At 46.0% G+C, this 26,273-nt stretch overlaps 2 protein-coding genes across 6 annotated transcripts; both read right to left on the bottom strand.

The window, feature by feature from the left end:
• Positions 1 to 734: 734 nt before the first annotated feature.
• Positions 735 to 26,273, bottom strand: LOC109509738 (integrin-linked protein kinase-like). Of its 5 annotated transcripts, none has more exons than XM_019859569.1 (16): positions 26,047 to 26,273; positions 13,764 to 13,868; positions 13,588 to 13,666; positions 5,695 to 5,855; positions 5,443 to 5,620; positions 3,405 to 3,570; positions 3,234 to 3,329; positions 2,935 to 3,031; positions 2,765 to 2,848; positions 2,599 to 2,684; positions 2,308 to 2,417; positions 1,899 to 2,026; positions 1,698 to 1,819; positions 1,247 to 1,346; positions 1,030 to 1,160; positions 798 to 947 (listed from the first exon to the last, which is right to left on the bottom strand). In XM_019859569.1, the coding sequence occupies exons 5-16, from the start codon at positions 5,529 to 5,531 to the stop codon at positions 798 to 800; spliced, it is 1,359 nt and encodes a 452-aa protein (XP_019715128.1). In that variant the 5' UTR covers positions 5,532 to 5,620; positions 5,695 to 5,855; positions 13,588 to 13,666; positions 13,764 to 13,868; positions 26,047 to 26,273. The 5 variants fall into 5 exon arrangements, with proteins under 5 accessions (XP_019715123.1, XP_019715128.1, XP_019715124.1 ...); XM_019859565.1 differs by having other exon boundaries at positions 5,443 to 5,583; positions 26,047 to 26,272; XM_019859567.1 differs by lacking the exon at positions 26,047 to 26,273 and having other exon boundaries at positions 5,443 to 5,583; positions 13,764 to 13,872.
• Positions 6,698 to 13,386, bottom strand: LOC109509724 (trichohyalin-like). The gene is made up of 5 exons (XM_019859542.1): positions 10,763 to 13,386; positions 9,936 to 10,699; positions 9,388 to 9,869; positions 7,045 to 9,357; positions 6,698 to 7,000 (listed from the first exon to the last, which is right to left on the bottom strand). The coding sequence occupies exons 1-5, from the start codon at positions 11,890 to 11,892 to the stop codon at positions 6,698 to 6,700; spliced, it is 4,992 nt and encodes a 1,663-aa protein (XP_019715101.1). The 5' UTR covers positions 11,893 to 13,386.

Raw genomic sequence — 26,273 nt, 5'->3', positions numbered from 1 at the left:
GTAATGTGCGTTTTTATTTTTTGTTTTCAAGCACAAAATAATACAAAATTCATAATTACAAAATAATAACATGGAATAGAAAAACAATCGGCGTCTGTCGCCAAACTGTTAAGCGTCCGACTTTATAAAAACTCCGGTTGAAGTAGATGTGAAGACCGTGAATAGGGCAAATGTGAAAAGAGAATAAAAATGAAATGTTATTCTGGAGAGCATAGCGAAGCATGCGCAAGGTGGACGGTTAGCAAGGAATCAAGAGCGCTGTTAAACCATGAAGTAGCCACTCTCAAAACGTCGAACCAGAAGCGGACAAATCCGGTATTTTCGTGACCAATAATTCCACCACAGTAGGGGGGTTCTACGGCCTTAATCACGTAAAAATAGTTCAATATAAAACTGAGCGTATATTACGTGTCCCTAAAAGTTAAAAAAAAAAACTATCGATCGGCCCTCTGATCGTTTGAATCGGATGTGATCAGATGAAACGGGTCGGGTACGGCTCTCGAAGAACCGGAGTGCCCTAACCCCGCACTAAAAGGAAGACAGAACGTCAGAGTGCAACGATTTATCATAAATATAAAACTTTATTTGCATTGGTGGAGTGACAGCGTTATCTTTTTTTCAACATTTCTTTATTTGCTTTAATTCGGTCACTACATAGTCCAACCATGAATTTAAAAAAATAATAATCAAAAAAAAGCAAAAGCTTACTTAAAGCTGAGACATACAGTATATTCACTGGAAAATGTGTGGTAGACGCGACATTATGTACAGCGGCTTAGCAGGTAGTTGAGCGTGGTTCACTTGTCTTGCATTTTTTCCAAGATGGGCATGATCATATCAAACTTGGGCCTCTTGGCGGGGTCTTCGTTCATGCACAGCTTCATCAGCTTGCAGATGTGAGGCGAGATCCCCGGCGGGATGGTTGGGCGCAGGCCCTCCAGAGCCACCTGAGAAGAGGCTGCCACGGTTACCGCATGTATGGCAAACAGCTAATTTTTTTTTGGGGGGGGGGGGCATAAACATGCTTGCCTTCATGCCAATTTCCATGGGAGAGAGATGGGCGAAGGGCACCTCCCTGGTGACCAGCTCCCACAGGAGCACGGCGAAGCTCCACATGTCGGCCGATCTCCTGTTGATGTCTTCCGAGCGCTTCTGGAGGGCTGAAATGTCACAAGATGGGTGTTGAAATTGAAATGTCTTGACTACGGGAAGGTTGTATTATGTTGGGAGAGAAAGCTCACACTACCTTCTGGGGCCATCCAGGCCGGAGAGTACATGCGTCCGGCACACTGGAAAGAGAACTTGGCGTCCGCCATGCTTATCCTAGCCGTCATGTCCTCGTCAATCTGCCATGCAGTTGACAAGCACATCGGCATGAAATTTTTACAGTGATTGAGACGTCGCCGTAGTAGTGTTTATTAATGCAGGCTCCCTAAATCCACATCCGAGAAGATGAAACATAAAAAAAATTTTTTTTTCTGGTCAGGTGGTTCCAGACAATTGCAGACATTAAATACTGTATAGTAATGTTAGCGGAATAGAAAATTTAATTTTAATGTAATTACTTGGTTCAACGTCATTTAATTAAGTTAGGTGAACTCACGTTTCGTGTTCTGAGAAGATGTTATGAATTGTAATTAGTTAACAAAATCCAAGTGCGAGGGAGCTGAAGTATAAGCCAGACTTGGGCGCCTCACCATGACATGTCTACTGTTGAGGTACAGCCGTGGCACTAATGGCTCCAGAGTGTGGAGGAAGGTCATGGCACTGGCGACATCCAGCGCAAACTTGACCGCTTGGCTTTGGTCCACCACCAGAGCTGAAGAGCACACAGGAAAGATGCACGCCTACTCTTTGTTTTACTTAGCCCGCACGTGCCGAAGAGGAGCGAGACTCACTGGTGCCCTGGTGGAGAAGGTTGTAGAGAGATCCATACGGCATGTAAGGGGTGATGATGATGGGGTGAGGTGCCGGGGGGGATTGACACGCTCCCAGAACTGGGAGGATGTTGGGGTGAGAAAAGATCCTGCACAACAGCATAGCAACCCATAATCAACACTACTCAGTGTATTTTTAAATATAAAAAAAAAAAAATAAAGGACCTTTTTGTTCCTTTTGGCCCACCGTACCATGCCTCTGTTCCAGCCCATGCGGTGATTTACATTACAACTTCAACTGCTATATTTGTACGCACGCCAGTTTTGTTCGCATTCTGATGACTACGGTTGCGACGATTGTTTGTTGTTTTCCACTTTAAAAATTTTGAATACGGCACCTTCATCGAGTGAGTGCAACTGAATAATTTACCGGAGCTTGGGATGCTCCTCGCTGAAGTCTCTGCTCTTCCTGGTGCTCCACTCCCTCACCTGCAGCACCTTCACCACCACCTCGTCCCCCTGCCAGCGACAAAAAAAACTCTGACACACACACACACACACACACGCGCGCGCGCGCGCGCACACGCGCGCACACACACACACACACACACACACGGATATAGAGATACTTTAAATCAATGCCCATGGACATTTTACACACAACGGTGAGGTCAAGGGGAGTGGGGGGGGGGGGTGTGGAGCGGTAGGTCGACACACAAACCTCTCCTGAGTGGTTTTCATTGATTTTGGCCAGCAGTGAAAGTTGTTTGTAATCAATGCCGGCCTGCTTGTTGAGAGTGCCGTTACCTGGAGGCAAAAAAATAAAAATAGACGAGAAGTTACGAATGACGACAAACAGCGCACATATTCGTTGTGTGCTGACTGACGAGGCCTGGTCCTCATGGTGCCCTTCCAGAAGGTTTCCTTGTAGGGAATTTTGATCAAACTCTGTCCCAGTTTTTCTGCCTTCTCTGAATCAATCGAACAGAGTAACAATGTGTCAATGCTGCCTTCAAATAATAATCATGCTAATAGTTTCACTATTTTCCACTCTGACCTTGGAGCAGTTGCCTGAGGTGAGGCTTGGCCTTATCGAGTGGCGTCTGTCCGTACCTGTTGCACACACACACCTGAGCGCCGCTCACCACCAGATCCTGAACACACATTCCGTTGGAGTGATTTCAGGCAAAAATATGTCATTATGTAGGTTCCATCCATAAGTTGGGGCATTTAACAGTGGAGATAAAAAAAAAAATGTAAAAGTCAAATTCGATTTTTATTGTCACAAACCAAAGTGTTGTTGTCATTTTTTCTCCAGCAGGGGGGGGGGGTGCACACTTTGTATCAGTGGTGTACCTGTGCTACTGCCTCTTGCCCCCAGAAGCATGCGTAGTGCAGCGGCGTGTTCCCGTGCTCGTTGACCGTGTTGGGGTCCGCCTTGCACTGAATCAGCTGCGCACAACACAAAGACGATAATACACTCCGCGCTTATGACATCATCGAATTGGGCACGTGACGATGGCATACTTTGGCCACGATGTCGGTGTGGCCGTGGCTGGACGCCAGATGCAAAGGGGTGTCGTCGCCGCGGTTCATGACGTTGATGCGGGCGCCCCTCATGATGAGCATGTCCACTAGTCCACCGCGCCCCTCCCGGCATGCCCAGTGCAGCGGGCTGAAGCCGTGGTCGTCCCTGGCGACAGCAAAGCCTGTGTTACATGTCGAACATTTTCAACTCATGTATTGTTTAGCCCCTTTCACACAGACCTTTAAAGCTGGCTTCCCCCCCACAATTTTCTCATGTCGCTGTTCTGCGTGAAATGTAGCGACAGGAAATGTCCTAACATTTCCTGTCGCTACCTTTCACAAAGTCAAACCACAAATTTCTAAGCTTCTGATGGGGTCTGCGTGAAAGGGTATAGCGGAAAGCTGGGACATGAACACCTGACTCTCATTCCTCTCACTCTGTTGTGATGAAAGCAAATGTCACTGTGAGACAATTATTTTACATGTCCAACGTTAAGCCCCTTTCACACAGTCCGTTAAAGTCGGCTTCTTCCCAGATTTAACCCGTGTCATCCTTCTGTGTGAAAGGTACCAATACGAAGTTAAAATTTCCCGGCTCTTGACGTAATATTGGAGGTGGGATGGCAGTCTGTCTTAAAAGCATTCGCAGGTAACCAGGATTGGGGTGTGTAAAGTTTAACACTTCATACTCATTTCTCCTGCCCCATTGTGTTAAAAGCATATTTTACACATCTAGGGCAGTTGTTGCTGTCACACAACTATTTTGTTAATCACACCAGACGCTGGGTTCTGTGTGACATGTCACCTCTTTTGCACAGCCTGCCATGTTGTTGTGTGAAAGTGTGTACAGTCTGGGCAATATTCTGCCTTTGTTGGGTTCTGTATGAAGGGCGAAGTCGGATATTTTCCAGATCCGTTACCACTTGTGAAAGGGGCTCAATGCGACACCTCTGCAGAGTCTGAGTGAAAGGGGCTTCAATGGAAAATGCTGGAAAATCAAGAAGTTTCACACCCTCCTCTAAATTGTAGCCGTCTCTGAAAGCGCACAACATTGCTGCAATATTCGATTTGTTGGACTCTGCGTGAAAGGCAAACATTTTTTTTGTGTGTGTGTTAGCTGCTGTTCTTCACTCCTATCTTTATTTAGACTGCAGTGCACGCTTCCTCACGCTGCGGGTGGTCTGAGGCCCAACAGACGCCTGGCGCACTGATAAACACGTCAGTGAAAAAGGGGAATGCCTGTCAGTATTTTTCATGCACGATGGACAGCTGCCTTGCAGGCGGCTTGTTGGGGTTATCTCTCTCTCTCTCACACACACACACACACACACACACACACACACACACACACACACACACACACACACACACACACGCACACACACGCACACGCACACGGATTCATTTTAGTTGTTTATTTCTGTTGGCGGGAGCCATAATATCCAACAAATAGTTACATCAACATTATGTGTGTACTTTTTATTTAACTTTATAGATTATTTTCAGCCGTTGTTTTTATTTCTATCGTGCAAGGGGCCAGTCATTATGTGACCGAGACTGCTTTGGATTTTCCTTGACACTGTAAATACAGCGCAGCAATTTGGGAATCCCTGCCGTAAAGTGATGTCACGCTTGTGGCTTCCTGAGCTATAAAAGGAATCCAGGAGCAGCTGAAATATTCCCAAGCAGCTCATCATTGAGTGCATTCCAGATGCAGTGATGGAAAACGGTGACCAGTCCCTCCCCCTTTGGCCTGGCCCCGCCCACACAGGAAATGAGCGCTGTCAATATACATATATGGCCTGGCCCGGGAACGAGCTTCCTTTCAGGGAATGCTGCTATTATAATGACCTCTCGATTGTGTGGCGATGACATCATTAACATGCTCAATATGGAAACTATTTGATGGCTAGTGCGCGCGCACACACACACACACACACACACACACACACACACACACACACACACACACACACACACACACACACACGCGCGCCACTCTTTTTTTTTTCTCCCCAGTTTAGTTTTGTCCACTCACCCCAAATTAAGGTCATTTTCCGTGTTGTCCAACCACAGGCGAACGGCCACGGAGTTGCCCTCTCGACACAGTGTGAAGATGTCATCCATGTTTACAGTGGGCTGCTCCTTTAATTCCTTTTTGGCGTGTGAGATGTGCCGCCTGAAATGCGGTTAAAAATCAACCAAACAAGCACAGCCTGAAATGTGCACAAAGTGGTGACAAATCAAGAAATAAACGAAAGATGCAAAGCAATGAATTAAAGGAGCTTACCGTTACGGCTTTGCTTCCGTTTTCCCACCTAGTCTTTAAAAAGTTCTTCCCCATAAGCGGGGAAGCGTAGCGGGCGCGAGAGTTTGCCCCGCCCCGGGAGTCGTTCTCCAGCCGTCTGCGGTTGGATGGGCCGCTCTGGAATCGTGGAGCTTGGTTGCCCCCTGGTGTACAAATGGAACGGTGCCGTTTTCCATCCGCCCGTGACGTCACTATTATGATGTCGCACATACCCGAGCCAGCGAATGCAAATCTCCTTATATGGAGTTGTAATGAGAGATTTTTTTTTTTTTTTGATATGATTGTTCATATTCGGTCAAGTGGATTTAGTCTTTATTTTTTGATGTGACACAATACATGATTAAAATGAGCAAACAAGTTAATATAAACATGACAAGTAGTAGTTGAGCTGATAATACACTCCTAATATTTACACTCGTATTACTCCACTCGTAGGCAATGTTGCATTGGCTCTGTTTGCCTCATGATCAGACCGTCTTCCCCTCCTCCTCCTCCATCACCTCCTTCTTATGTCTTTCTGTCTCCTCCATTTGAGTTTCTCCTGCCGCTTCTCGTTTTTCACCTGCTCAGCTTCATTCTTCATCTCCTTTTCTCTCCATCTCACTCATCCTCATTCTTCAGCTCCTCTTCTTCCGTTTGCTTTTCATCCTCTTCACTCTTCTCTCTCTGTCGTCTCCTCCTCCACCTCCTCTCCGTGATTTTCCTCCACCACCTCCTGACGATAACTGTCCTTTCTGCTCCTCCGCCTCCCTCATTGTCATTCTCATTCTCATGTCCGCGATGTGTCTCCTTCCTCCTCATGCTTCTCCACCTCCTTCTCCTTCTCTTACTCATGATCACGTCTCTTCTCCTCCACCATCTCCTCTTTAACCAAGTTACTTTGTTCTTCACCTGCTCCTCTCATTTTGGTCCCCCTCCTTCCAAGTCCTTCTGTTCACCATTTCTCCTCTTCGAGCCTCGTCATTCTCCTCAACCATCTGGCTGGTCACCTTTGACCCCATGATCTCCTTGGAGTCTTTTTCTCCTCCTCTACCACCTGCTCCTCCTCGTCACGCCCGTCCGTCATCACGCACACTTCCCCGGTTCTCCTCCCGGCCACTCCGATCTTCCCGCCTGACAGGTCTCTGGGCTCCCCATCACTCGATTGGTCCTCCTCCTCATGGCAACCAAACTTCTCTTTGCTCGCTTCCTCCTCCTGGTGGTCATCCAGCGCCTCCTCATTGCTCTGTACCTCCTGCCCCTCATGACCACCCAGCGCCTCCCGTTCTCTCTCCTCGCCCTCATCCACCTTTCCACCCAAACCCTTCTCGCCGCCTCATTCCAACGGCTCACGGGCACCTCCTCGAGGTCGCTTTCCTTGTCGTGGTCGCCCATTGCTTTGGTGTTGCTTTGTCTTCCCATCGCTTCCTGAACGTAACTCTGGTCGACGTCCATCGCCTCGCCCTCGTCTTCCGCCGCCTCCGGGGCCTTCTCCCGATCCTTCTTGTCTGTGCCCTCCTCCTCCTCCTCCTTCCTCTTCTTCTTCTCTTGGCCACCGTCTTCCCCTTCCTCCTGACTGCTGTCCTCCTCGCTGCCACTGTCCCGCTCGCGATCACTTTCCTCCTCGCTGTCGCTCTCGTCGTCGTCGTCGTCCTCTTTGTCCGTCTCCTCCTCCTCCTCATTATCAGTGTCGTCGTCCGCGTCGTCGTCATCGTCGTCGCTGTCCTCCTCGTCATCGTCCCGGTCACTCTCCTCCTCGTTGTCACTTTCTTTCCCCTCCTCGCCATCGTCGCTCCCTTCCTCCTCCTCCCGGTTACTCTCTTCCTCGTTGTCATTCTCTTCCTTGGTCTCTTCCGCTTCGCCCGCCTCCCCCGCCTGGTTGCTCTCATCCCCGTCTGGGTCGTTTTCTTTCTCCTTGTCCTTTTTTTTCTCCTCCGGGCCACTCTCCTCCGGGTCACTCTTTTTCTCCTCCTCTTGCTGGTCCTCCTCATGGTAATTCATGTTCTCCTCCCGGGAGCTCGGTTCCTCCTCGTTTTGGTCACGGCGTTTCTTTTCCTTGTGGCACCTTCCCCCCTCGTCACGGTCTTTTTCCTCCTCAGCTTTCTCATGCTCCTTCGCGTGAGAACTCTCGTTTTCCTGTTCCTCATCTTGGTCCTTCTTTTCTTCCTCCTCGTCCAGGTCAGCCTTTTTTTTCTCGAGCTGCCCACAGTAGTTTTTCTCACAACACATTTTCTCCCCTTCCTCCTGGTCCTGCTTTTGATCACTCCTCCTATTCTCTTCCCTGATGCGGACAACCTCCTCCTCCTGCTCATTCATCTTCTCATCTTCATGATCACCTTCCTCCTCCTCCTTTTCCCGAGTGCTCATTTTCTCCTCTTCATGATTATTTTCTTTCTCCTCTCCCATCCACTCGGTCTCCTCCGTTTGGTCTTCCCGTTTCTCCAAATTGTGACGGATTCTCTTGTCCTCTTCCTCTTTTCTGCTGTCTTCTTCTTCATAACCGCTCCCCTTCTCCTCTTGTTTCTCCTCCTGGTCAACCATTTTGTCCTGCACAACATGAACAGACCCCTCCTCATTCTCTTCTTTTATCCAGTTATTCTCCGTCATCTTCATCCTCTTCTCCTCCTTGCAACTCACATTCTCCTCCTCCTCCTCCTCCTCTCCGCCTGCATGATCATCACCCTTCTCCTCCAGCTCCTCGTCTTGGTCAACCATTTTCTCCTCAACATCTTCAGTCCCTTTCCCCTCCCTCCACCCGCCAGCTTCCTCCTGCTGGTCGTTCCCTTTCTCAACCTCCTTCTGGTCGTTCATCTCCTCATCTCCGTGATCGCCCTCTTCCTCCTCGACCCAGTTTAGCTCCGCCTCTCGGACGGTCCTTCTTTGCTCCCCCTTCTCATAACTCCCGTCTTGCACCTTCTTCTGGGTCCTCTTCTCCTTCGCAGTGCTCTCATTGCTTTTGTTCTCCTCCTCCTGGCGGCTCCTCTTCTCCTCTTCACGATCGCCCGCTTTCTCTTCGGACTTTTTCTCCTCTTCATCATCATCATCACTCCTTCCCTCCTCCTCATCCTTCTGCTGTTCATTCGTCTCCTCCTCCTCTTCGCGACTACTCTCCTCATCCTCCCGCTCCTCCTCCTCATTCTGTTCAATGCGTTCCTCTTCCATCAGGCAGTCAAGATTCTCCTCTTGGTCATCGCATTTCTCCTCCTCGTGGTCTTCGAGAGAAGACTCTTTCTCCTCTCGTTTCTTCTTTTGGTTGACGCAGGAACTCGCTTGCTCCTCTTTCATCCAGTCGGTTTCCTCCTCTCGGTCGCTCCGTTTCTTCTCCACCTCAGAGTTGCCCTTTTCCTCCTCTTCATCGTCATCGCTGACTTTTGCCTCCTGCTGGTCACTTTTCTCCGCCTCCCTGTCATCACTTCTGTGGTCCTCCTCCATCCAGTCAATCTTCTCTTCCTGGTCAATCCTTTTCTGTTCTTCTTTTTTGCCGTTTTTTATCTCCTCGCCGTAGTCACTCCTTTTCTCCTCCTTCATCCAGTCAATCTCGTCCCGGTCGTTCCTTTCGTCCTCTTCCGGGTTGCTCTTTTTCGGCTTTTCGTGATCACCGCCTCCCTCCTGCGGGTTTCCATTTTTCTCTTCCTTCCCCCAGTCAATCTCCTCCTCCTCCTCCTCCTCCTCCTCATCATCCTTTTTATCTGCATTGCAACTCCTTATTTTCACGTCCTCCGGTGCATTCTTCTTCTTTTGGTCTTCAGGACTACTTTCCCTGTCCTCCCGCTCCTCCTTCATCTTCTCAATATGATCACCTGCTTTGTCCTCCGTCATCCAGTCAAACCCCGCCTCTCGGCTCGTCTCTTCGATGTATCTCCATTTGCCCTCCTGCTCATTCTTGTTCTCTCCGAAATAATCACCTCCTTCCTTCTTCTCCTGGTCGGCCCTTTTCTCCTCTTGGCTGCGATCCTTCCTTTCCTCTTCCTTGACCAAGTCACTCTCCTCCTCTTGGTCATTTCTTCTTTCCTTCTCCTGGTCTTTCTTTTCTTCTTCGCCATCACCCTGTTTTTCCTCCCACTCCCCTTCTTGTTCACCCTCCTCCTCATTATGTTCACTCCCTTTCTCTTCTTTCATCCAGTCCATGTCCTCATCTCGGCCATTTCTTATCTTCTCCTTGTCACTCTTTTCCTCCTCTTTATGATTTTTCTCTTGTGTCTTCTCCACTTGCTCCTCGACACTCCTTTTCTCCTGGAGATCACTTCCTTTCTCCTCCTCCTGCGGGTGGATTTCTATCTCACCCACTTCGTCATGACTACTCTCTTTCTTCGGCTCATCTTCCTGGTCACCTTGGTCCCCCTTCACCCGGTCAAGCTCCTCTTCTCTGTAATTTCTTTTCTCCTCCTCATTCATTTTCTCTTCATCTTCATGACGATTGGCCCGCTCGTTATTTTTCTTCTTTTTATCGTCATCGCTCTCTTTCTTCTCTGTCAACCAGCGAGTCTCCTCCTCTTTGTCGTTTGTTTTCTCTTCTTCCTCCTCGTCATTCTTTTCCTCCTCTCGTGGCTCCTCGACTTGCTCCCGATCATTCTTTTTCTGTTGCTGTTGCTCACTTCCTTTCACCTCCGTGTGTTGGTCGCTCCGTTTGTCCTCCACGTCATGGTTACTATCATTCTTCAGCTCCTCCTCCTGGTCACCCGTCTCCCCATTCACCTGCAAAATTTCCTGCTCCCGATCATTTCTTTTCTCCTCTGTCTGTTCCGTCTTCTCATTATGATGATTGGCCTCCTCCCGATCATCGATTGTCTTCCCTTCATTGTGATCACTCTCTGTCTTCTCCTTCAGACGGTCAGTCTGCTTCTCTTTGTCATTCCTTTTCTCCTCTTCATAATTCTCTTTTTTCTCCTCCCAGTCACTCTTTTTCTCTTCCTCGTTATGATAAGTCACATTCTTCTCCTCCTCCTGGTTGCTCTTTTTCTCCTCCTCCGCATGGTCACTCTCTATCTTGAACTGCTTCTCCTCCTCCCGGTCACTTTTTTCCGTATCTTCACGATCACACCCTTTCTCCTCCTTCACTCGGTCAATCTCTTCCTCTGGGTCAATCATTTTCTCCTCAGCTTCATGATCACGCCCTTTCTCCTCCTCCCGGTTGGTTTCCTCCTCTTGGTCACTTTGTTCCTCCTCATCGCAACTCCTTATTTCCTCTTTCTCCTGGTCAGACATCTCCTGGTTTCTTTTCTCCTCCTTTTCATCATCACTTTCTTTGTTCTCCACCACCTCCTGGTCATTCTGTTCCTCCTCCTCATTACGAACGCTCCCTTCCTCCTCTTCCGGCAAGTCGGTCTTTTCCTCTTGATCGTTCCATTTCTCCTCCTCCTCCTCCCGGTTGGTGTTTCTCACTTTGTTTTCACGGTCAGTCTCCATCTCCTCTTTGTGATGACAATCTGTCTCCTCGTTCAACCAGCTAATCTCCTCTTTCATTTTCTCACCTCCCTCCCGGTTGATTGTTTTCTCCTGTTCCTTGCGAGCTCCCTCTTTGTCCTCCTTCTGGTCCTTTTTCGTCTCCTCAACATGATCACTCTCATTCTCCTCTCCCATCGAGCGATCCTGCTCGTCCTCCACGTCGTAACCCTTTACTTCCTTCTCTTCCTGGTTAACCTCTTTGTCCTTCTCATTGTGATCGATGCTTTTCTCCTCCTCCACTTTGCAGTTGTTCTCGTCCTTCCCTCGGTTCCTCTCCTGCTCCGAGTCCTCCTTTCGCTTCATTTTCTTCTCCTTGACCCAGTCAATTTGCTCCCCTTGGAGATTCTCCCTTTCCTCGCTGTCGCTCTTTTTCTCCTCCTCATGATTACTCACTTTGTTCTCCTGATTGTCGTTGTCTTTCTCCTCCCCCTCCCGATTTCCTCGTTTCTCCATCTCGTCGCAATGTCTCTCATCTTCTTTTCTGTCTTCCACCTCCTCTTTGCCTCCTTTTAGGAAACCCTTTGCCTGTTTTCCAGACATCCCCGGCGCTTTTGAGTCTCTCAATCGAGTCTTGGAATTAACGCCGAATAGTTTACGTTGCGTCTCCTCCACACATGTCAGGCAGAAATCCAGCCAGCCGTCACGGATGCAAAGCACGTGATGTCGGCGATTTCCCACCCGGTAAATCTCCCGGAAGTGTTGCAGTTGCAGATTCGACAGGCAGGAGCGTATTGGCAGCTTAATTTTACTCTCCATTTGGCATGACTCTGCGTCACACTGTTGCCCGCCGTAACGAGACTTCTTCGTCTTCTTTGACGCGATCGGGTCACCGCATTGCTTCCTGATGAGTTGTATTTTTTTTCTCTCTCTCTCTCTCTCTCTGATCCGGACAAATTCCAGACTTTCCTGCCTTTGTCGATGGCAACTTTCCTATCTCATAAAGGCCGACAGGGCTATGATGTTTGGCGATGATCATTATGTCGTGGGAGTAAACAAGCAGTTGTCAACAATGATATGTTCACAAAGCAACGTAACTGAACCGGAGCTGATCGTTGTGTAATATTTTTTGAGTGGAGACTTGATGTGGCTCATTGAGGTTGTTTTGAACACACCCTGTTCCAAGTAAGCCCTTGCATATTTGTGATGGCGATGAGGCCACTCCATGTTTCGTATAAGTCAGTCAAAAGACGTCATGGACTAGATTGCCAATCGGTGCTAATTCAGCTTCCTTCCTAGGTCATGTTTGTCCTCTTAACAAGTTGATGTATGTGTGAGTGGCTTCTGTGAATAATGGCACCGGTTGACTCCAAACAGGCTCAAAGCCAGCAGAGGATCCATACAGAGGCCACCGCTAGCTAGCTATTGATTAGCTGTCGGTCCGCGAGGGCTGGATTTGCACATTACTCTGTTCCACCAAACCTATTTGTTACTTGCTGAAGAGGAGGGTTGCAACAACAAAAATTAAGCCCAAAAGCGGGTCTGCGTCAAGGCTAAGAAGTCCAAATATAGCGACACACGACACTATTCCACATTGTTTCGTTTGTCTATTAAGGGTGTACACGAGCACAGTCGCAACCTCATCCGACACACATTGAAGTTTGAGTTTACAACGCTGTAGGATCTGGTTCGCATCTAAATTCAGATCACGTGTGGGGAAAGTATCTTGGGAGAATATCTCTACGCAATAGAGTAGACACAAGCATGTGAAGATGTTAAACATGATTTCCCCTGTTGAATTGACGCGCAGCCTGGATCAGGCCTAATTTCAGAGCAGGTGGGAAATACCTTGCAACTATATTCCTTCTTAATATTGGATATGTTAATTAGAATTTAATTAAGAAGTAGCATTGTTGCTACTCGAGCAATCTAGAATGGATCTGGATTAAGGGCACTTAGACGTAAAATACCTTCGACTTGTATAGACCTGTCCAGATTTGAAGATGTTGAAAAGGCTTATCCCTGTTTACATTTTTGCGATTTGGCCACTCTGGATAGGATCCAGATTCACAAAATTTGTAGGAAAGCTAGCTCGGAGTAATATGTAGAAATCTAATACAATAGCCTTATAAGCATGTAACAGTGTGAAATAGAATTTTTCCATGTTGAGCTTACAAGGGCCAAATGCGCGATCGGGTTTGGATCCAGATTCAGGTGTTAATTTAAATAGGATGTTCCCAGTTGGAATACAGTTCTTGCCACCAGGGTCTTCTCAATTTAGACTGACTTGACTTGTTGCATATTTTTGCACGACTGAATGTGTTCATGTAAAATGTTTCCAATTTGGTTTTGATTTAATATACCTTTTTTTCACACCAACCTTCCCGCTGAGGACTGAATTGTTAACAATTCCTTCAACGTTCAACATTTTTCCTTTGAGTAGCAACACGTTTTGAAACATAAAAACATCCCTGTTCCAAATGAAAAAGACACAAATAATAACCTGCGGAAAACCTTTTGTTGTGCTTGCAGCGACGCGTTGAGGCGCCCGTGTTGGCTGAAAGTCTTCGTAAGGTGTCGCGCTCCCCGTAACCTGAACACAAAAACATCTCGATGTGTTTATTGAACCACACAAAGACGACACAACAACAACAACAACAACAACAAAAGCAATCGCAGTGAGCGCTGACCTGCGATGTTCCCGCAGATGGGATTTTCTGTGTGGTGGGTCGGCGTCGTCTCGCCGCTCGGGTCGATGGGACTCGACAAAATGGCGCCCCACTTCCTCTGATGGCCTTCGGACAACAAAGAAAAGCAGCGAGATTCAGCCGTTGTTGTTGAAGCAAGAACTGAAACGTATTAGTGATCTGCTGCGTGACTGCGTATGCAACGGCAGGCCTTCCGCGTGGGCAGAAAAAGGGCATAATGAAGATGTCGGGGCGCACCTCACCAAAGGGCTACATGTTTTTCGCACGCCTGCGCACAAAGGCGGCCGCTGCGTGACGCAACGGGCGGCGTTGACCCACGACGACATCGACAAAGCCGCAAGCAATTTCAAGGAAGACAAAGAATGAAAACTCGTCACAACTTGATAATAGCTCTCTTATGGCAGGAGGACAACAAAAACGTTCTTGTGCGCGTCACACAACATCGACGTGACCAGTGTGGCAAATCGACAGTGTTTGTACCATCGCAGCAACTACAACCGTAACTGTTTCTGCAACAAAGACAAAGCAATTGTACTAAAAACACGCAATAACAAAAGTTTGCAGGATGACAAAACCAACAAATGGCCAATCCACCAGCAATGCTGACTTTTCATAGGTGATCATTGAACAAATCTACTTTTTTATTGTCGTTTTGGTTTCATTGCTGTTATTCCAAATCCTGGGAAACCCTAACCATGGCTTGTTAGGTCAAACCTTTTTGAAGCCTGGACTTGAAACCGTATTCCTGGGCTTCAAAGCCTACTTTGAAACCCTAAACGGGGTTCAAAAACCTAACCTGAAACAGCAAGTCTTGTCTTAAAACTTGAATTTGAAACCGTACCCCTTGCTGAAAACCCAGTTTTAAACTCAAACCCTGACTTGGCACAGCCCTTTGAATTGCAGATGTGCCTAATGAAGTGCCCAGTGGAGAAAGGTTGAATTTATTCTAACCCGAGCGTATTTTTAAAAGTCGAAGCATCACTCGTGTTGCGTGTATGCATGTGTGCGGTTTGGAAGAATGCTGTTGGCAAAAGATTGGCTTCGCACCAGCAGGGGGCAGATAACCTACACTTGCGAAATGCACAATGTCACTTGATTTCAAGCCTGTAATGAATGACATTCCTGAAACGGCCGTCTGCCGCTTGTCCTCACGCATCCAGTCGTGCGTGAGCTAACGGCTTTCTTATGATACATATTGTTAGGAACTAACAACATTCTCCACCCCCCGGCCCCCCCAACCCCCTCAAATTAATGTTGTGCCGCTCGTGAAGTGGGTGTGATGCAACTCACAGCAACGTTGCACCAAACATATTTATTCATGTCTTGACTGACTTTCATGTCCCATTGAAAAAGAAAATAAAACAAGAACGCGTTTATTTATTTTGTTGAATGAATTCAGTTGAGAAGGTGACCTTTTTTTAATATATATTTGTTTCATTTGTAACACACTTTACATTTCGAAACGCATCTCAAAGTGCACAGTACAGGCAAGAGTAAAAAGCTTTTTTTTTTTTTCTTTAAGGGGAAGTCAACCGCAAAACTTTCCACGAGTCTCAAGGACAGCATTCTAATTAATCTTGCCTTTGTGGAATTTGAGTTACGCGGCAGAATCCACCCGTTTTTGTAGGTGTTGAATCGACATTGTGCACTTAGACTGGCATTCTAAAAAACAAAACTCAATTAGAACGGGCATCGAATTTTCATGTTGACATTTGTTGCCTCGGGAGTCCCCTGACAGTTTTGAGTTCATTGAAAAAAAACAACGAAGAGCAGCAGCTGACCACCTCGGGCTACGACTCCTCAATTCCTCCTTTTCTATTGCCGATGCCCGTTGCTGATGAATCGGGTCCGCCGAGACCCAGAATTACCCGGAAGCGCCGATTTTGATATTTTTATTGTTTGGACTGTGTTCCCTCGGGAGTAGTTTAATAAGGTGGAATACATTTATGAAGGTGGATTATTCCATCAAGGGGACATTTGTACCAAAGGACCTCTTAAGCTCTGCTGCTTTTATTAATTAGCCTGGGAGGAAATGGAAAGCGGTTGTAGAGAAATGAGCTGCCGTGCGGATTAATACAATTATTACTCAACCACCGCCATCGACTCGAACTTATGCAAAATAATATACTGCATAAATGTCATTCGTGGCTTATACTGTGCGTACGTTCATGACTACACTGTAAAAAAAAAAAATGAAGTTGAGTGAACTTAAAATTTCAAGGCAACAAACTTTTATAAAATTTTAAGTTGTGCAGTTCAACAAAATGTTATGTTTTGCTAATGAAATTCCATAAATGTCAATAATTAGTATTTTAGAATTGTTCAATCTTACTGTGAGGCAGCTAATATCATTCCCCAGTGCTAAATCATGTTTCCCGCTACCGTTCACGTCTGTGGGTTAGCATGCGTGCGAAAAGTTAGCGCGAGAAGCTTGACCTACTTGTGTGCTGTTCTTCAACATGTTTTTCGACCACCCCGACTTAATGGAGACGAGTTTTGTTCCGCCGCGTCAGTTTGCGCTCGGTGTTAGCTTTGTGCTGATTAGCTGTTGATGTGTCCTACTTTGTGTTTGCCATGTAGCCGCGTTAGCACTAGCATGCGCAGTGTGTGTGAGAAGGTGGCTGGGTTTTCACTTCAAGTTTTTTTTATACATTGTTGCCATTTAAAAATTTGGGGGCGTGAAAATGGAACGTGACTTTTTCAAGCAGCCATATTGTTCCACATTGACAACAATGGAAATACAATTTTTAAAAAGGAACTTCTCAACGTAAGTCGATAACACCACCTTGGTGAAGGTCAATAAAACCTCTGTGATGTCAATGAAAAGTTTTCAGTTTCAGTTTCAGAAAACTTTATTTATCCCCGTGGGGCAATTAGAGTATTCACAGCAGCAAAGAAGCCGCTGGAAAGGCAGCCACTCTCGCGGCGTCATCCTGAAGTCAAAATAACAAAAATAACACGACACACAGGACACAGACAGTTGTGCAATCTTCAAAAAAAAGTGGGCATTGTTATCCCTCCAAAGGCGGGCTTCATTCATGTATGGACTCGTCAGATTGCGAACGGAGACCACACGTACAGTGACATCAAATGGCTTTTATTCAAAAATCCTTGAAACAGCCGTCCTCTCACCACACAATTCCATCTTTCTGTCTTTGTCGTTTGTGGCGTTTGCGGCGAGCGACCAAGTCGTTAACGCCGGGCACGCACGCGCGCACGCAGCACCCGGATCGCAAGGTCAAGGGCGATTACGCGCGTCGCCGGGGATTCTTCAGCCCACATCGCGGCCCGCGTTACGTAACGCAAACAAAGCAGCATCCATCATGCCATGTATGTTTTCATGTGTGTGCATACGGTCTCTTTGTATTGACCATTCCAGTTTAGTTGAAACAACGACAACGTTGTGTTCAGACCCCGGCGTGGAAAAACGTCTCTTCTACCCGGACTCTCTCGTGTGGAAGCCGACCTAAAACAGAGAAGGGGGTCGGGGAAAAAAAATTCTCCCCGTGACGTGAGGGCAAAGCAAAGTTAGTGCGGGGAAAAAAAGTCAATGCGGACTCACCGTTGGATCTTTTGACATTGTCTTAGAGGAGCGTTGCTTTCTTATTTGTTCAAAGACTCCGGCATCGACCGTTCTCGTTATTGAGCGCGCATCCGGAGCCGCGATGTTCGTCCTAATTGGATGCCGCATGTGTGGAAGGGAGCCTTTCACGTGTACCGGACACGAGGAGAACTTCATTGAGATTCTTCATTGCAGGAATAGGAACATTATGAAATGGCACGTTTGATGACATTTTGCCAGCAATGCATTTGAGCAGATTTGCACTTTTTAATGTGTTCGTCTTTTTTTGTGGGTGGTGGGGGGCAGGGTAAAAATGTCGGCAGATTATATTTGTTATCTTCAAGTAGATCCACAAAACACCTCAAGAAGTCATGTCCGAAAAGACACAAGACCGGGATGTTTGCCATCTTAGTTTGAATCTGGCAGTTCCTCAGTCATATGCCCGACTGCTAGAAAATTGGAATTTCGGACACCAGACAGACCAATGCGAACAAGTTTCGTTGGCAACGTTTGTTAATTCGTTATGAATCGCACACATTTGGGGAAAATTCTCATGAGTTCAGGAATTTGTTGTGATCCACGACAAGAGCCACATCAAACCTGCTTCTACTGAGACTCTAATGCTCAGTTTGAAAAACTCATTTCAAGCGTCTTTCTCCTAAATTGAAAAAAAAAAAAAAAATCCAAGTAAAAGTCATCATGAAAGTTTTTACACACAGCTGGAGTCCAATTGGATGTAGTCAAGCTTCCGCGCACCAATTCGGGATGACGGGGAGGTGTTGATGTGTTGCCAAGCTCTCACACTTTACGAAGCATCATTTTCTTTTTTGGCGGCGGCGGGAGGGGGGGGGGGGATTATAATGCCAATTTGAAATGTCGAACGACAAGGCGTACGTACGAATAGTGATGATTCTTGTCGATGTTTTATAAATAAAGATGGCTTGCGCTGTGTCAGTGAAGCCACACTTATCCAACGCTATCCGTCATGAATACGAGGCGCCATGATCGTCGTCCTTTTGTCATGGAAATGCATACATGCATATTATGTACGGCTATCCGTGTGCGCCTGTCTGTGTCACAACTATTCCCTCCCCATGCATCCATTACGAAGTACGGCGTTATGATAGGCTGTATTCCCGCGAGCTTTTACAGCCCAATCAATTTGCAAAGCTCTTAAGGACGACTCGCTTTTGCTTGTCCTTAAGGGGCCACAATTTGAATTAAAAGTCCCCTCAAAATACAATTCAATAAAACTCTCTTGGGGATGGGGGGGGGGTGAATATTAAAATACACTCACTCATTCGGATGTTTAATTTTCCCCCTCTCTTCCTGTTTCCACATAGCAATAAGTTGCGCAAGATTCATAAGCGAGTGAATAACGCGGGGCCCGCCGTAAATCTCCATAATGCGGGCAGCCTTCAACTACCGTACAGATAAGACAGAAACAACAAAAGCCATTAAGGAAAACATTGAAAAATACATCTGAATTTTTTATGTCAAATAGTCTTTTTACGTAGTATTTAAAAAAAAACAAAAAACAAACAAAAAAAAAAGATGAAATTATTCATCCGCTAGATGCAAATACGATCCGCGGCGTGCCGCAGAAGCAAAACGGTGTCATTTTCTCTCATAAAGGCGGCCGCAATTTGTCAAAAGTGCGCAATTTACTGTCCTTATGCGCAAAATGCAATATTTACCAGGGTGGCCCCGGTGTGCATCTGCGTGTCAAAACCCTTCGCGATGGGGACTGGTTCGCTCTCGAGTGCCTGTTTTCAAACAATGGTAATGGCAATGATGATGATGATGATGATACCGAGCACATTTGTGCTTGCGAAAATCAGATGAATGCTGACTTAAGCACACACACCAAACAAGCAGTCTGCTATCATTGGGGCATTGGGTCCTTAATTTCGTGTTTTGACAATCGAGCCACAGCAACATGAAATTTTGGAGGGGTGTCGTGAGTCGACAAAGACAAAGCAGGTTTTCAAGTCGGTGGAGATTGAACTTTAGAGCAAGTAGCAAGAACTTCAGGCTGATCACACAGTGATCTAGTTCGAGTCCATTTTGTCAGTTCGATGTATCATGCCACTTCAAAGCGGCAAAAACAGACACTACAAAGCCACGACCCATAAGATACAGGAAGTCGGCCATTTTGGTTTGCATCAGCAGTGAAGTTCAGCGACTTGAACTGAGGGCCCAAACACCCAAACCCACCAATTGCAGTCCCCATATCTGAATCCAGGTCTATCATAAGCAGACCCACCATTTCGTGTTTTGACAATCGAGCCACAGCAACATGAAATTTTGGAGGGGTGTCGTGAGTCGACAAAGACAAAGCAGGTTTTCAAGTCGGTGGAGATTGAACTTTAGAGCAAGTAGCAAGAACTTCAGGCTGATCACACAGTGATCTAGTTCGAGTCCATTTTGTCAGTTCGATGTATCATGCCACTTCAAAGCGGCAAAAACAGACACTACAAAGCCACGACCCATAAGATACAGGAAGTCGGCCATTTTGGTTTGCATCAGCAGTGAAGTTCAGTGACTTGAACTGAGGGCCCAAACACCCAACCCCACCAATTGCAGTCGCCATATCTGAATCCAGGTCTGTCATAAGCAGACCCACCAGCAACATGAAATTTTGGAGGGGTGTCGTGAGTCGACCCCCCCTCCCCCCCCAAAAAAAGACATTCAGCAGGTTTTCAAGTCGGTGGAGATTGAACTTTAGAGCAAGTAGCAAGAACTTCAGGCTGATCACACAGTGATCTAGTTCGAGTCCATTTTGTCAGTTCGATGTATCATGCCACTTCAAAGCGGCAAAAACAGACACTACAAAGCCACGACCCATAAGATACAGGAAGTCGGCCATTTTGGTTTGCATCAGCAGTGAAGTTCAGCGACTTGAACTGAGGGCCCAAACACCCAAACCCACCAATTGCAGTCCCCATATCTGAATCCAGGTCTATCATAAGCAGACCCACCAAAAAAACAAAAACAAAACAAAAAAAAGTCTCAAAAAGCCATGCCCTGGACACATAGGAAGTCTGCCATTTTGGTTTGAATTTGAAGCCTCCATTTTACAACCATTTTGGCCATTTCAAACTCGTCCGAGAGATTTTTGTCCGATAGCTACAAAATTTAAACCTGAGACAAGACGGCAGAAAGACAATAAATTGCAATAAATAAATACATAAAATATATATTTTTTTTCCTCATTGAGGCTGGGCAAAAAGCAAAAACACAAGCCTAAAGTCAAAGCTGAGCTAAACATTTGAAAAATTTTGCCCCAGAAGCCAGTTTCACATACCAACAACAAAATGGGTAGACTTTTCTATTTGGAGAGGACACACAAAAAAAAAAACAAACAAAAAAAATCTAGAGAAACCATGCTCGAAAAGACACAAAGTCTTTCATGTCGATTTGAATACGTGGCCGTTTTACGCTCGTCGAGGCCATTTTCAGGGGTCCGTCAAAAGACAAACTTGTCCTCAAGGTTTCGTGCAACTGCCACCAGATTCGGCGTAAGCGTGACCTTTTAGGGCGCTCTGTTTGAAACTTGTCGCATTGACACGCATACAAACACAGCAATACCGATGTGAGTTATAGAATACGTGTCGTGTGCAAAATCAATGGCAGACAACCTTTTGCATGGACGCCATTCTGCGAAGGTCCACAAACAGTCAGTCACGACAAGGATTGTTCGATCAAACGATCCTCGAGTTGTTATTCTATATTCAAACGGACGCTATTAAAGGAAATATATTGCCCCCTTACATACACTATAAACAGGCCGGGACCGGATCGATTTTAATACCCATTTGAGCCAAGAGGCTTTGTGGTATCGCTTCTTACGTTATGATGTCAACCCACAAGAAACATTTGTCTACAACATCAACATTCATAATCTATATGAAATATTAATTAAATATATATTATAAACAGGAAAGACTAATATATATTTTAAAGGGAATGAATGTAGCTTCATGTGGGGAAAAAAAGTGCAAAAAATTAAATACAAATGACAAGTGTCAACGTGCTAATGACTTACCGGAAAATAAGAGATTTTTCTAATTCACTTTGGGTACGTCATGCTTTTAAGTTTAATGCCAGCTAGGTGAAAAAAAAAAAATGAAAGTGATCCCTTTTTGTGATGGTGACACATCAGAAACGAAACTTTTTGGAGGGGTGCCGACATCAATTATTACCTTTTTGGGATCGTCTCCATACACAATTTGTCATCCTGGTGGGCTTTTCATGGTTCATATTTGATATGCCGCGCAGCCCTCCTGCAGTCAGGCAATCCTGCTTTTGACATAAATCGCCGTTTTCATTTTTAATTTTCTTTTCGACGCCCAGACAGCCCCGCGGAACTTCACCTACAAGCAAACTGAAATTACATTTTGACCATTTTAATTACTGCGGCAACGTGTTGATGATTCTGGTTGGTTTCAGTTTCTCTCGCATGTAAAACACACACATTTTTGCGATAATTCACCCCCTAAAGCCAGTTTTACTTAGCGACTATGAAGTTTAGTAGCTATTATGAGAAGCCACAGGAATTCATCCCTTTTGGTTTAAATCAACAGTGAAGTTCAATTACTTTTTTTTTTTTTCCCCAGCTCCCAAATTGAGTTTCACTGAGCAGCATGGCATTTGGTACCACAAAAAACTCCCAAGAAGCCATACCCGAAAAGACACAAATCGTCCAAATTCAATGGGAGTCTTCCCTTTCCATCGGACTTGTAACGCTTGAAAGTTTGACGATTGGCTGAAAAATCCAACCATCTCCTTGCACAGCATGTAAAATGAATGTGGGGAGAGGGGGGGGGGACTTGCATGTGTCAAAAATGCATTTCAAGCAACACAAAAAGGAGGCGAGATGACTCTTTAATGACATTTGCACACAATAACCCCCCACCCCAAAAAAAAATTATGCAGTGAAAAGATGGACGTCATCGGCTCCGCGTTGGAGAACCGTGGTGGTGCTAACATGAAGGGCCCTTCAGAGTGGCCGCTTTTCAAAAGTTCATCCATATTTCATGTGAAAAGGACGCGCGGGACAAAAGACAGCCGCATTAATTCCATCCACCGTGCTAATTAATTCTCTTAAGGGTTTTAAAGGTGCCCATGCGTCGATTCAACCACTGTGAGCAAAACACAGCAGTCAGCAAAGCTACGCTAAATTAAGCTCAAAGTAAAAAAGCAGAGGACTTAAAAACTAGCTCCAGTCCTCTCACTGATTTTTATTTTAAATGAAACTCCACTTGTATCATTATCTATTAAAATTATAAATAAAATATCGATATAGATGGATCAAATATCAATACGGTGGTTAGCTTAATGCTAACGAAAAAAATGCAAAACACCCTTGACGGGCTAATGAATAGCATCGCCGTCAGGGTGTTATGACCCTTCACGCAACGGATTTCTGAACTCAAAGAGACGGAGCAACACGAGGACAAAGAAACAGTAGTCACAACCTATGTATTCTTTATCCTCTGCGAAGAACAACCGGCACTACTACAGCTTACAGTGCAATTGTGTCTGTATTATACTGCACCCAGGTGGCCAATAGAGTTGGAATGGTGAGAATTTAACCCACAAAATATGTTCTTTGTGGTTCCTTGAGCAACAAAAAAATAAATAAATTTAAAACGGGGGACCTCAGGTATACCTAATGAATTGTCCAATCAATCCACTAATTACAGGCAAATCCAATGTCGCGGCACAGCTAATCTGCCTGGCATTTCGCTCATCATATTTGCAAGTTACATAAAGCAGGCCAGCTCGCTTTAATGAGCGCGTGTCCTTTCCGTCGGGATGGGAGCTGCCATATTGTTTGCGGACATAATGAACACCGGCATTAAAACATGTTCATCTAATTCCCCGAATAAATCGCTAATCTGTGCATTAGATGCAATTAAAGTGAGAGATGTGATTTATTCGGACAAGCGCGATCTTTGTCACGGACTTGTCGGCGCTCCCGACAGACCATTTATTCACACACATACCTACATACATACATACACCGCTAAAGTGGATGAAATATTCTCCATGAAGCGCAGGAAAGACGTAGCTTTTGGTTTTTTTGCACCCATCCAGGCGGCAGCCCGTAACGAGTCTCGCAATAACAGGCAAGCCTTTGAACCTGTCACATTACGTTCGAGTGCATCACATCCCACACGTCCCCCCCAACCCCACCCTACCCCCTTTGGTCCATGTTTTCACTCGCAGCGTTGTAAGGGCATGCGGGCGCCGCACCTGTCGGAGAATTCGTGTCAGTGAACATCAGCCGAGAGCGGCGGCAGTCGAGCGCGACGCAAGCATCCCTACCCACAACGCAGCAGCAAACATTTCCGCCCTCGCCGCCCCCAAAAAAATGAATGAAAAGCAAAGGTCTAGAATGCTGATGAGGGGCAATGCCAGACATTTATGGCAGGTGGCGCTATAACGGCCCTCACCTTACCTCCAAGCCAATCAAAAGCCAGAAAAAAGGGACTTGGAAAAGAAATTAGTGGAAGTAGAAGTAAAATCAAATAGTTGAATGACTTAAATTTAAAAAAAACAAACAAACAAATAAAAACAAAACAAAATAGAATAAGATCTGAAAATGAAACTAAATCGAATAAGGTAAAATAAAAAATAAGACTAAGCAGAAAAAAAGAAGAAAAAAAATCTAAGAAAAAAATACTATAAATTTAATTCGTACTTCCAAAAATGTGAAATTTAATAAAAATAAACCGTCTGGATTAATTTTCCACCAACGCATCGACACGAACTAAACATTCCGACTGCAATCAATAATACGTCATTCTCTATAACCACTTCATAAGCTCCAGCGTGTGCCTTTAATAATTCATCCCTAATTACGCAGTGGGCATGTTGTGCCGCTCTTTAAGCAACATTTGACGCAGCGCGTGCCGACTGAAAGCGTCCGTTGCGCCCTATTTGTTTGCGGTGGCATACGAGGCGTCCATGAGCATCGTTACATCACTTTGGCCATGGGTGAGCGACAAAGAGAGCGCCTCGGAGTGAGAGATGATGTTTTTTTTTCATTCTTCGCCTGTGTAAATTGTCCACAACATGTTTACTAGGACACGTGCAGCGAGACTGCAGGCATCAGAATGTCACAGTGTGTGTGTGTTGGGGGCGGGGCGGCGGGGGCGCGGGGGTGGGGGTTGGCTGTCAGGTGTTTGCAAAGTTGACTCCATGAAATACTAATCCCGTTAGCCAAAATTCTCTCCTTTGGCTTCTAAAAGTAAAAACACACCTCAGAGGAACTGCAAGGGCTCATAAGAGGACGTAAAAAGACATATCGAGGTTTATGTGAGCTTTACATTATATTCGGTGTGCTAGCTGATATAGCATATGACTCTGGACTATTAGATTTTGATCTCAATTTTTTTTTGGGGGGGGGGTGTATATATATATATATATATATACACAAGTCTGAAAGAAAGCCGTTTGTTGGGCTTCATTGAAACGCGTTGAATAGCAAAACTGGGAATCACACATTTTTATGTTGATAATCGTCTCCAACTGTCATTTGCCAGGAGGATGTCATTAAAAACTCATCAACAGGGCTGACTCTGTGCTATGCATCATCTTTAAACCTGACTGGAAGATCTCCGTGAGGTTCATCTGAGAAAGATTTGAACTGCATGTGCAACACTTTTCCGCATTTTTTTTGTAATAAAAGGCAACTTGGAGAAACCTCATCAACGAAAAACTGCAGCAATCTATTGGAGGTGAAGAATCTGAGCAAATAGGCTGAAGGGGTTTCAGTACAGAAAAAAAATACTTGGAAATAGTACACGCAGGTTGTAACGGTGGTTAGCCTAAATTTTCCATCCATTTTTCGATCACAAGGGTCGCAGGGGTTGCTGGAGCCTATCCTAGCTGTCTTCGGGCAGTTGGCGGGGGACACCCTGAACCGGTTGCCAGCCAATCGCAGGGCACACAGAAAAGAAAGAAGCATCCACACTCATACCTAGGGACAATTTAGAGTGTTCAATCAGCCCGCCATGCATGTTTTTGGAATGTGGGAGGAAACCAAAGTACCCGGAGAAAACCCACGCAGCCATGGCGAGAACATGTAAGCTCCACACAGGAAGGCTGGGGGCCCGGATCGAACCCACGACCTCTGCATTGTGAGGTCGACGTGCTAACCACTGGACCATCGGGCCAACCGAGATAAGTCTCGCATCTAGCTTTGGACTGCACAGTTTTTTTAATGGAGTCACCGAATCCAGTACAGCACGGCGGGATGAGTGGAACCAAGAGGTGAGTTCCTCTGTCATTGAAGAGGGGACCCAAAGCTCATCAAATGCTTCAGAGAACCTACCGGCAGTGAGAGGGTTAAAAATCTGGCAGCCGCACTCTGGAGCGGCAGATTTAACCGCAGCCCAAGTAAATATGACATCAAAAGAAAACTGCCATGTTACAGGAAATCACATTGTCCAAGACTTTCAAGTTTGACAACGGTAGACCGTGAGCAAGAACTAGGTCTAAAGTATGTCCTTGTTTATGTGTCGGGCTAGTCAAATATTGCATAAAATTAAAGGAATCAATAAGTCCTTTGCGAGTGATTTTTCAGGACAACCCACGTGAATATTAAAATCCCCCTTGAGGAGGATATGATCAAACTTGGGCCTGATTTCGGCAAGAAGATTTCAAAAAGTCTTGTTTTGTAAAAGTACTCACCGTTACTCCATCGCGGCCTGAAGTCCTCGGGGAGTCCAAGAAGGGCTACTCGACTCGACCGGTACCTGTCCAAGTCTCCGTGGGACAGAGGAAATCCAGTTCAACGCAATTCTTGTGGGAGCAACAACAGGTGCGCATGCCTCTTGCCGCGCAGGGCAGTCGTGTCGTGGCGCACAGAGTCCACAGGGTCCAGGACGCGCCATGACGGAGTAAATCCGTGCGTTCGG

Source organism: Hippocampus comes, unplaced genomic scaffold, assembly GCF_001891065.2.
Source record: "Hippocampus comes isolate QL1 unplaced genomic scaffold, H_comes_QL1_v1.1 scaffold328, whole genome shotgun sequence".
NCBI classification, from domain to species: domain Eukaryota; kingdom Metazoa; phylum Chordata; class Actinopteri; order Syngnathiformes; family Syngnathidae; genus Hippocampus; species Hippocampus comes.
Note: the sequence above shows the minus strand (reverse complement) of the source record. Positions and strands in the feature narration are given on the sequence as shown.

What these genes read in the sequence shown, in the direction of transcription:
- LOC109509738 (XM_019859564.1), bottom strand. Translation starts at nt 5,527, where the DNA reads ATGACATCTTCACACTGTGTCGAGAGGGCAACTCCGTGGCCGTTCGCC. An exon ending in ACACCGACATCGTGGCCAAA is followed by an intron (nt 3,330 to 3,404) that starts GTATGCCATCGT and finishes TGTTGTGCGCAG; the next exon opens with CTGATTCAGTGCAAGGCGGA. An exon ending in CACCATGAGGACCAGGCCTC is followed by an intron (nt 2,685 to 2,764) that starts GTCAGTCAGCAC and finishes TTTTGCCTCCAG; the next exon opens with GTAACGGCACTCTCAACAAG.
- LOC109509724 (XM_019859542.1), bottom strand. Translation starts at nt 11,892, where the DNA reads ATGGAGAGTAAAATTAAGCTGCCAATACGCTCCTGCCTGTCGAATCTG. An exon ending in GCAGGAGGAGGAGAAAGGAA is followed by an intron (nt 9,870 to 9,935) that starts GTGATCTCCAGG and finishes AAAATCATAAAG; the next exon opens with AGGAGGAAAAGAGTGACAAG. An exon ending in ACGTGAAAATAAGGAGTTGC is followed by an intron (nt 9,358 to 9,387) that starts AATGCAGATAAA and finishes GATGAGGAGGAG; the next exon opens with GAGGAGGAGGAGGAGGAGAT.